We start from the raw sequence: 11,857 nt of genomic DNA, 5'->3' as shown, positions 1-11,857 counted from the left end.
TTTGCTATGATCATCAAGCGAGCGAATTTCATAATTATGTTATCATTTTACATGAATGTTTAATTGAAATAAATATCCGTAAAATTGGTTTTCAATTTTTAACTCATCATGTATCACTAAATATTCATAAAAACAGGTTGCATCGAATCGGAAAAATGAAAGAAGGAACGCAAAAGGCAGCAAGATAATTTTTCCTACTGGACAACACATAAAGGAAGACACAAAAGTAATGTTACATAAATGATTTACGAGCACTTATGTCATAGGGCCTGTGTTATTTCCCGTTATGATCGAGTGAGAACGTTTTCTGTCAACGCGCCGCACAAAGGAATCCCCAGCGTACGTTAATTACATCAATGAAACTGTGATGTGTCTGATCGACTCTCTGATCTGACTTGCGTCAGCGGTTTGGCAATTGTGGGGATGTGACCAGGGCAAGCGGGGCGAATAGATCTCGAGGAGTGAAAATACATCACAATTAATATTATTGCACAGAATTATAACTGTGGTTTTTCTAATAAATTTTTCTTTATAGGTATATATAGACGCGTCACGGATGTTTAATTTTAGTAGATTACAGTTAATTCGGTAAGTACTAACACAACAGTTTGTAATACAATTAAGTATTTAGATTATAATCATATCACGTTATATTTATTTACCCTTTGAGTTTGCACTAAATGCAGTATCATAGACGCATGATTTCCCCCTAACAACAAAATACCTTTTTTCTAACATGGCTGATCATTTACACACGTACTTTTATTTTCCCCGAGTCACAATCTTTCATAGAAAATTTTAACAAGATATATATTTCATTATTTTATATACAGAGTCACTTAAATTAGAAAGTCAAATCAGAACACAGTTAACTTAATCAGACCCTTGATGATTTACCGATAAGAGCCGACAAGAACCCTAGGTATGAAGTAAGTAATCAAGAGATTAACAAACACTGAACTTTACTCATAAAATTTACACGTCAAATTCCCCCACATTGATCCGCATTTCCCGGGCACTTGAACCCCCTTAGATACATCTAAATACGAGCCAAAGATGATGTCTTCACGACATTCACCTTTCGCACGCTTTCGGCCGATCATTGGGGCCAATTCTTTTGATAGGTGCATAATGCTGTGCCGTCACGTCGCCGCTGCAATCAATCATTCAGACGGCTAACTGTAATGCTTAACTGGTGGAAATGGCAAAAAATATACGAGGGGACAAATCGTTTGACGATTGCGCTAGTGAATGGACTGGAGGAAACATCTTTATATTGGATTTTAATATTGGGAAATATATTTTAATGTAATTCATTCAAGTTTTTTTCTGTGATAAAAATAAATCATTCTTATTATATGCATGCCGCGGTACAAGTTGGAATTTTTGTGTAAATTTTCCTTGTATCGGATTTTCTGGACAGAATAGTGTCGATATCTAAAATGATTTTACATTAATTGCTTAAATCTTGCTGCGGCTTAAATCACATTCATTACTTGCATAGCTTTAAAGCCGTATTTTAATAAAATGTCATGTAAGTATAATAAGTCTTTAATATACCTACTTTCAAAATTGCTATTCCTTCGACGTAACAGAAGCAATGAAGGAATCTTTAATTATAAAATCGTTTCATTAAAAATTTATTAAAAAATCTTTAATGAAATTGAAACATTACTAAATATTATAAAAATTTATAATTAAAAATAGTATCAAAATGTATATTTTTGCAGTTCAAAACGAAAAAAAGTCTAAAAACATGGATCATGGTTTGGAACCAAGTTATCTTGGTCACACTACCTTACGATAAATCTTTCTTGATGTTTAGACTTTGGTGGTAGATATATGATGAACGTTGTCAATTACTATTAAGAATGCAAATTAATAACAAAGACAAGCATAAAATAAGACGAATAGGTAATTAAAAATAACAAAGTTAAATCATTAATTTGAAAAATCTTTTGTGTAACCATTATGATTAATCAGAAAGTAATTAATTACACACGGTATGATATATTGAAATGTAGCTAAAATATAAAAGAATTATACTTACATTTATAGACAAAATAGTTACGACAGATTCTAAAATTCATATAGATATCTAATAGTATAATAAAATAACTAAATATACAAACAAAGTTGTAAAAATATACGCGGGAGCTAGTATTAACTTAACAAGAAATCAAGAAATCAATTTTCTAAAGCATAAATATTTGGAATGCTTACTAAAAGTAACAATCATAGTAAAACATGAATGGCATGACTCTCGCCGTGTCTAATGACAAATGTTAATTAAATTACGCCAAAACTAACTTCTAAACAAACATTCGTACTCACATTGTCGAAGTTATTGCTGCGGATACATCTCCAAACGAGATGAACAGATCTCACGTCTCTCTCTCGGGCGGAGCCTGCGTTGGCTTAGCCCACGTATTTAGAGCCCTCTATGTGAGGTCCCGGCGGTAATTTATTAACTGGGCCCCACAAATACTGACTCTCGAAATATACCATTCAAGAAATAGCGATATGAATTTATTATTAAGACATGAAAGCCGTTTTAGGGTTCCTTTGGTGTAGATTTGTTTGTTATAAAGTTTAATAATTAAAACGTACCGTTTATGAATGCTTTCATTTAAATAGTTTTAATAAGTCGATGAGATTAATTTTTAGCATTCTTAAATCAAGCATATTTCTGAGTTACATTGATATTAAATAAGTTATCAATTGATATAGTCAACAAATTGATATAACAAGTGGCTACAAATAATTCGCACCGAAACAAAAATGTTTTAACAATCTGTAAGTAAATATTTGTTTCACGGCTAGTTGTTATGAGACCAACAGTTGTCTTTGTTATCTAAACTATGAGGGCATCTACCCCGAAACCTATAGTACCAGATATGCATAATAGGCAGGCCTTTTAACTTATGATATTATGTGAAATTTCTCAACTTTTTTTTTATTATATGAATGGGCAAACGAGGGACTACCCTCGGCGAGGTCACAAGCCGCCGCCTATTTTTCTGAAGAAACCTAAAAAAATGTTAAATGATGATTCCTTATATTGAATAGAATACAAAGCTAAACTGAATGTAAAATGTACGATAAAAAATATTATTATTCCTATTCTTTAACCAAAGTACAAGGTGTAAGCTCCTAACCTTATTAATTAATAAAATACAAAAGGTTTTTTGCAGATTACGGAGGAAGACATAAAGCCATACAATGTAGTGAATACAATTTCGATCATGTCATATATCTCCACTCAGACAGGATGCTAATTAATGAAATCGATGATGCTCCAATAAATACCCTCCTACTAGTCCAACTATTTCGCCTGTTTAAAGTTTGACAATAACTTTTGGTAATTTGAGTTGTGAGGTACTTTATGTGTAATCATCACTTACCAGCAGTTACCGCAGCACCTCTTTTTATTGATTACCTTCTGTTGATAAAACGGAACCCGTGCTATACCATCAACCAAACACGTTACCGATGTTGTACCATCGGATTCTCTAAGACGTAACGGTGTAAATTCATACTAATTAAGATATCCAAATCTTCCATTATTCATCTTGATGAGTGATCTCATTTTTTTGTTTAAACACGATTTTTAGTCGACTTTCACCCTATTAAACGAATGTTATTGTACCACCATTTTTGACTTATTGCGCTAGCATTTGTTTTTGTTTCGGTCAATAATGTTTTATTACTTTATCGTGCTCTTTTAAACGATATTTCAAAGTAATTTGGGCAATTTTAGTGGTGAAAGCGTTTTGTGAAAATTGAACCGAAATCGCTGTTTTAGGTAATAAGTATCATTAGTTCTGTCTACAGTTTTATTACGCTAGAATATTAAAATTTTCTTGTAAACTATTATACCCGTATTAGATGATTCATGAACTGCTATTAGGTGGCTAGTCGGGATAGCAACTGTATATATAAAAAAATACAGGTTTAACTCGACTAAAAAGGCATTAATTAACACTTAAAATGTAACTCTGGATGAAAGGCAGACACAAAAGCTGATGTATCCATAGGTTTGAATAGCTTAATCTCTGGAACTAATGTTACAATTCTGAATATTCTATCAAATTCAGACCGCTTAGCAGAATGTTGATGATTTCCAATTATAGGAACATTACATTATTTCATTCGTTTAAACAAAAAGAGTTTCATTTTCAGCAGTACTTTTTTTTTATTTTACCTACATTAAGTATATCATATTATATTTATTTAATGATTCTTCTTAGAATCTACAATTTCTGTATTCGTAAAAACTAACAACGAAGGCGCGGTGATTCTAGTGAATTTTGGATCTACCTGTACCTATAAACGTCCTTTTCAAGAAAGGCGAAATTTCTAGTTTTGAAGAACTTTTATGACTTCAAAATTTGGTGGTTTTTAAAGATCTACAAATCATGCTTCTAGAAGTATTTTAATTTTATTTGTATTATAAGCCTTTTTAATTTTTCTAATATATGTACTTACTACTTAGTGAATTCATGTGAATACAGTACAACAGAATCCGGTCACGTCTTAATTTTTTATACCTACCTACATTAAAAATTACTGCCACTAATACGTAAGAGCAATCGTTTCTGCAAGATACTTACCTGCTTGTAAATATATGTTGCGCTGGCCCCACATTACATTAGGATAGGGGTATGTAGTAGAAAATTAAACAATAATTTAATATTTTTCATATGCATATGCCTTATTGGTAAGTTACCATGTTAGGGCTACAAAATCATTAAGGCAGATTGTTGAATGTTCTATGAATGTTGTAGTACATAAGTTATAACCATTAAGCTCACAATTTACCAGTTTTTACCCCTTGAAAGATAAAACGAGTGCCTATTATTTCACACGAATTACGGCAACCCAGAGTTGGGATCATTTGTAAAGAAGCAAAATTGAATAGGTAAGTACTTAATTTTATATAAGATATCTACTTACCTACGTAAAAGGTACAGTACAGCAACGACTGACTCTATTAAAATCTCTGTAACTGGCGAAACAGTAGAGAAATTCTCAAGATCCGAACTATGATAATATGTATACTTTTAAGTTCAAATAATGATAGTTGTAGGTAATGGTCGATTTCTTACTAAGGTCTATCTATATACATTTAGTGTCATCTGGTGTCAAATAGTTTAAATATCTTCCATGTGTAAATTCATTCTATTGCCCTATAGGTGTCGCTGTAATTTTATTTCTCAACATATACCATGACAAAAGATGGCGCTAGTTATAATTCTTTAAAAAAGTATTATTTTCAAAATTATTACATATATAAATAATATTATGGTAGTTTCTAATATTTACTTGACAGCATAGTCTGAAGCTTCAGCTGAGCTCAGGTTAGAAACCTTAGCCGGTTAACTTGGGAATGAATAAAAAAATATGTTATTGTCATTCCTACTTGTCATTGTTCTGAGGCAATGTCTGAGGTCATTTCATTTGTCAAAATATGTGTCAATCTGTCAGCGGTAGTTTATTGGTCTCTGGTCAGCGGTACCCAATGGCGGTACCTAATTCGGTGACAGTTATCTTTTATTAGTAAACAAAGGTTACCAAGTCTAAAGAGACAATGAATAATCAATTAATAGAAAAAGTGATAAAGACAAACAATGGTTCCTGTCCAGATTTCGTGTTCGCAAATCCACTCCTTGACAGAAATATTGCCAGTGCACTTTCAAAAAGTTTCGTCCAAATGTTTACCACTTCACGGCAAACTTCGAGTATACATAATAATTTACGGCACACTGTTCTAAATAATGTGCGAAAAATATGCAAAATTGAACCAGAAAACCACTTGAAAATTAGAGAAGACACAATAGACATTCTTTCCCAGTGTTACGTAGAAAATATTGAAGAAACCACGGAAAATACGCAGTCATTAGAGAAACAACTTGACGATTTTTTGACAAGACGTATGAGCGGATTTAATTGTACCCCAAAAATAGATTTAGCACCAAATCCAGAAATTGTTCAAGCATTACTTAATTTAAATTTTTCACATACTGAGGTTTTAATGAAAAATGTATTAAACTGGAGTGTTGATGACAAAACTTTAAATATACTAAAATATTTATGGACTAGTAAATTAGAAAAAGAAAATATTTATGATGATTTATCAGTTAAGATAAAATCAGAAATTGAGAAAGATTTACTACATTTGATTCATTTAATAATCACTGACAGCAGGACAGATATTAGTCACATATTTGATGATTCTATGAAACACCTTGTTTCAAAATGTTCAATATCAAATCATTGTTTTCAATTATGTTGTGGAATTATGAATAATCTTTTCATAACAACTAACTTTCATCCTAGAATTCAATCATTTATAGAAATATTTTTAAACAATGTTAAACTAGGCTGTACAAAACCAACCATTTCATTATTATATCCCACTCATCTTAGTCAGATTGTCTTGTTATTAGATATTGACATAAACAAGCTCTCAGGAATAACTAAATCAAAATATGTCGATGTGGTAATTAATTATTTACATGATTTGTCTGATAAATCGGAAAATGATCTCATAATGCTACTATGTCACTTTCACCAGTGGTTTGAGATATATTTGGCATCAAAGAATTGTAAATAAAAATTTTACATCACAATGTTCTTTTTATAAAAATAATATGCTGATAAAATGCCCATAGTTTAAGTAATAAGAAACCTTAAGGTGGTGGCCCCAGCAAAATGGCATGCAAACTGTACTTTTAGAATATATAATACACAGAAAAGAAATTAATATTTCTACATGTTATCTTACTCTGGTGCTTTAATTTTTGTTTATTTTTTGTTAAAAAGCCACTAAAATGGTTGATCTGAATTTGTCTCTTATAGTAAGCTTCATATTAATTTGCAAACAACACTATTAGATAGTCAAGTTAATAAGGAATATTTTGATAGTTTAAAATTTTCAAAGACCTAAAATTGATTATTTAAATCATTTATTCATAATGGAAAAATTTCCATCCGTAATTGTGCACCATTAAGGTATGGAACTAATGCTCCAGGACATTAGCTTGGGGAGGGTCTTAAGAATAATCATTAATTAGGTGGATTTATATTAATTTCATGGAACCAATTTCTTCATAAAAGTAATGTCTACTAAGTAAGAAAAATAAAACAACTTTTTATTAAGCTTTATTTACTTTTATAAAAAAGAAAACACAAATAGAACCTTAGAAAAATATGTTATTCACCTTATAGAATACATATAATTAACAGGGGTTTTTGTTTTAATTTTTTAGGTACAAAACATTCCAGACCTGTCAATAATAGGGCCAGAAGAGCCTTTAAGACTCACTAATATTTAAAGAAAGAAAAACCTTTATTGTCATTACTTATTGACATAACAAAGGAAATCAAATCACAAAGGTATGAATATCACAAATGTTTCACAATCAAATAGTAGCAAAGTAAATAAAAAACAATCTTTGGAACAGGACTTAAAGTAGTTATTCATAAACTGCTTTCATTATCTTCGAATACAAACTATCATCATTGACATCTGTCGAAAGAGACTCAAAGTTTAGGGTCTGATAATAATATTGTTGGGCGTCTATAGCTGGGCGCAGGGTTGTTGTCTTATACATTAAAGCCATGTGAGATTGGCTTTTTAAATGTTTCTCTAGTGACTTAGAAAAAGGTAACACTTCATTACATAAACCACAATGATAGAGATTTTGGCGTATCTGAAAAAAAAATTAGATAACATTGAAGATTTTAAATATTTCACAAAATACATTAAGTTACCTTCAATATCATTATGAAAATACACAGAACTTACTTCTCGCAAAATAATATCATCATTGTTAGCAATAAATTTGGCAGCTAGGAAATTAGTTTTGTGTTGGGTTGTCTTACAGTGTTCATACTTTTCAGTAGAGGGATAAACATCGCCACAAGCATAGCACTTTAAATGCTTATTTGAGCCGAAATTTATTTCTTTTAGAAACAGTAAACCATATTTAAATATCAAATAATCAGTATTAATGCGGAACATTTCTAAGTTTTTGCAATAATTTAAACTTGAAATGAATTTTTTCAAAGGAAATGTCTTATATGTTGACTTTTCATGTTCCATTCTCTTTAATTTCAAATGGCTTGTATGACGAAAGCCTTTCACATGTTCTACAAAGACACAGAGATGCGGTGACAACTTTTTATCACAAAGAGTACAGAAACCCATTTTGCCACCTTCATTTAATTTTATATAATTCTCCCTGCCATATTTAGCTAACTCTGATCTACGCTTGCCATGGTCTTTGGGTTCGATGAGAAATTCACTGGCAGGTTTAATTCCATCTTTGCCGTCTGATTTCAGATGCATATTTAAATGTAAATCAAAGTGTCTTCTGGCAGGATGTACAATATCTTGACATATTTTGCAGATAGCCTTTTTATTTTTCATGTCTATACTGTACACATCTCTATGCATATCTATGATAATCTTTCCATCTAAATCCAATTCGTCCCATGTGGAATTTGAAACTGTAAGGCCTGGCTGTTTAATACTATTTTCAGAGTTTTTCACATGTTTCTTGCTATGTTCAGGGAATATGTCATTCAAGAATACTTTTTTACATGTAAAACATTGGAATGAATCTTCATTGATCTGAAATACAAAATAAGAAATTACAACTATTAAAAGGAGTGGCTGAAACTGCTTCAGGAATCTAAATATGTTTACTACAAAATATGGATTTTCATTTTTATTACAGTTCATATCTTACAACTTTGCCTCCCATAGGATTATATAAATTAGCATAAAACACCATTTTTTATAGCATTATTGCATATTTTAGTACTTTTTCATTGATATGATCCATATTTAAATGTGTTAAACATGTTATTAAATAAAAAGATTAAGCAGGGTAATGCTCTTCCAAGATTACTATAGTAAAAAGTCTTTGGCAAATTAAATGCTGTTTCATATAAAATTTTGAGTCTTAAAGGTATATAGACCTTAATGCATTCATCAATGACACCTAAGGCAAAGAACCCTCTTAGGATAAGCAGAGGGAAGAAAGCCATGAAATTTTTGCCAGTGCTCATAGGCCTCAATGTGAATCAATCAATACAATCATGAGATATTCACACTGGACTGTGTGTCTAAGATCACGATAATAGTCCCCCTGTGCATGGGTGTGCATTTAATGTGAAGACCGAGCGCACTATAATTGGAAACATTTGCACTCACCTTCCTGTAATATTGGCCGTCACTTTTCACAATCTCAGACTGAATTAACTTAATGAGGTGTCCTTGCTCTTTGATATGTTTAGAGAAATCATCTGCTGTACTATTGCATATTATGCATTTTTTTGCAATCACTCCATTCCATGTGTTTATTGTAATTTTCTCACGATTTAGTTCTATGTAATCATAGGCATATTGACCAATGGGCTCTCTTGTTAGGGAATCAGGATTACTTTTTAAATTCTTATGTTTCTCATTTTTGATATGCAGTTTCACTGATTTCATACCATTTATAACAGTATTGCAGATGCCACAGTAGTAAAAATTGGTAATCTAAAATTTAAATTATTTTAAGTGTAAATAATAAATATCACATAATAGTTCAGATGCACAGTCAACATCAAAGGCTTGCTAAAGTATTGAGTTTCATTGCATAAATAGTTCCAAAATATTTCATTTGTTGATCTTTTGAACAAATATTAATTCTCATTTAAAAAAAAATTATATGAGTTATCTAGACATATAAAATTTTAACAGGCCAATTAACATAATAAATATTGAAGAAAACCTTTTATTAGAGCAATAGAAGCCAAAACAATTTTAATTTCCATCTGTCAGTATGTTAGTATATGCATCACACAAAAACTACTGCATAAAATTGAATGCAGCTTTCACAGATGTACTGCTGGAAGTCTAACTTAAAATATAGGGTCCATTATTTCCTAAAAACAAATATTTATTTGGGCCGACCCATAGGCAAAAGGTGGTCTTCAATAAAATATAATATTTTATTCTAATGACTTAAAAGTGCAATACTATGAACTATCCTTACATATTATAAAACAAATTAATCCACCGCATCTGTCCATCGGACTGAGATAAACTCAAAAACTAAAACTCATGCAGGCAAAGGTGCAGCCAAATGCTAGTATAGAACATGTATAATTATTCAATCATCAAAAACATGTTTGGCCAACCTAATTTTGCAATTTGCATATTAAAACCCACAAAATATTCACAAAGATAAAAAAAAAATAATAATAAATAAATAAACCTTTGATATTGAGTCATTGATGAACTTTGGCAATTGAGTTTGGTTTTTTATGTTGTTCCTGTGCTTTTCCCACCGAATGTGCTTCTCCGTATCAGCAGTCAAATGGAATGTTTCATTGCAAAGTAAGCAGTGGTAATCAAAATCCCCACATAATATGTAATTTCTGGAGTACTTGCTTAAATTCATCCTGAAATAATTATATCTAATTGAAATATCAATTTAAATTTTCAATTATTAAGTAAGTATGTACATGAATCAAATTGAGGGTAATTTAATTATAACACTATAATAATATATAAGATATGCAATTTACGATACGCATTTAATTTATTGGTAAAATAAACACGATCTTAAAAAGAACAAAGTTATATATTGTTAAAAATATAATCTATTCATCTGTTTATACAATGACATTTTACAAATAGACGCGTCATACACTAACAAAATTGCACATAAAAACAGCGGAGTATTTACTATAGTCACAGCCCTAGCGGCTCGCATCGATACGGCCCGAGCGAGCCCGAGTGGTTCCGAATGGGCCCGAGCGTCGGCCGCCCCGTCGCCATGACAGTCGAATAAAATGGATTTATTAGTTTAAAAATAAGTTAAAGAGTGTATACTTATTACTAACGTATAAAATGAAACGTTTTTCATTCACAGTTGGAGTATAATGTGTACATCGTCTAAAACACAGGAAGGCATTTTATTTATAAAAATACAAAAAGTTAGTAAGCCGACTAGTCGCGACAGTGGTTGGAGGTTGACTAAGTGAATGTCGGGCAGTTACCTTACTTTCGTCTTGCCAGTATTGAGCTCGGATAACGTATCTATGTAATAAAAACATCTTAGTGTTTATAGTATTTATTTATGTAATTAAGTAATGACTCCCAAAAACGCGCAATAAAACCTGACATAAAAGCACAAATCTGCGGAACAAAGACTTCAAATATATTTTTGTAGTATGTAATTATATACTAATTAAGCTCTTTGGTATATTTAATATTTCAAATAACATATTTCGCTAACCTTAGTATTTTCTATAACGAAAATCGCACTAAAACTTAAGTCAAAAACAACAATTGAAATAAACGGCCGACCGTTGGACGCTCACGGCATTGTCAAATGTCAAAAGTGTATTATCTGTGGTCAGAAATACCGGGAAAACAAATAAGCTATAAGTGTATGTACCTACACCAAAGCATTCTCATTTTAGCTATACTAATAATAATAATAAGTTTTTAACACAATAATATTACCATTTTGTGATTATGAACCCCAAGTAATCGTAGTGTAGTAACGTACTCCAGTTATTTACATAATCTTTTCTCTGGACGTCATTGTTGTCCTTTAGATACCTACTTACAATTAATTCTGTAATAGCCCACACCAATGATGCTTATTCAAAGTAGACATTTGCCAATTAGCACACACAATTTAATTTAATAACTTTCCAAGAAATTTTACATAGTATGCTTGTATGAACCATGTTTCCTTTATTTATAACTGGAAAAAAAACTAATTGACAGTTCTGAAACGGTCCCTTACATATCAATTGATATCTGAAGCATAATAAGTTACCTATC

At 31.1% G+C, this 11,857-nt stretch overlaps 2 protein-coding genes across 10 annotated transcripts; one reads left to right on the top strand and one right to left on the bottom strand.

Annotated features, from left to right (window-relative positions):
- The first annotated feature begins 5,434 nt into the window (after positions 1-5,434).
- Positions 5,435-6,632, top strand: LOC115442847. Its single transcript, XM_030168039.2, has one exon. It carries the CDS (start codon positions 5,591-5,593, stop codon positions 6,614-6,616), a length of 1,026 nt encoding a protein of 341 aa, XP_030023899.1. The 5' UTR covers positions 5,435-5,590; the 3' UTR covers positions 6,617-6,632.
- Positions 6,633-7,197: 565 nt separating this feature from the next.
- On the bottom strand, positions 7,198-11,748 carry LOC115442845. Of its 9 annotated transcripts, none has more exons than XM_030168035.2 (5): positions 11,531-11,748; positions 10,275-10,461; positions 9,224-9,553; positions 7,811-8,638; positions 7,198-7,715 (listed from the first exon to the last, which is right to left on the bottom strand). In XM_030168035.2, the coding sequence occupies exons 2-5, from the start codon at positions 10,458-10,460 to the stop codon at positions 7,479-7,481; spliced, it is 1,581 nt and encodes a 526-aa protein (XP_030023895.1). In that variant the 5' UTR covers position 10,461; positions 11,531-11,748; the 3' UTR covers positions 7,198-7,478. The 9 variants fall into 9 exon arrangements, with proteins under 9 accessions (XP_030023895.1, XP_030023891.1, XP_030023897.2 ...); XM_030168031.2 differs by lacking the exon at positions 11,531-11,748 and adding an exon at positions 11,301-11,399; XM_030168037.2 differs by lacking the exon at positions 11,531-11,748 and adding an exon at positions 10,906-10,955.
- Between the last annotated feature and the right edge of the window lie 109 nt (positions 11,749-11,857).

Source organism: Manduca sexta, chromosome 18 (genome assembly GCF_014839805.1).
Source record: "Manduca sexta isolate Smith_Timp_Sample1 chromosome 18, JHU_Msex_v1.0, whole genome shotgun sequence".
Lineage (NCBI taxonomy): Eukaryota > Metazoa > Arthropoda > Insecta > Lepidoptera > Sphingidae > Manduca > Manduca sexta.
Note: the sequence above shows the minus strand (reverse complement) of the source record. Positions and strands in the feature narration are given on the sequence as shown.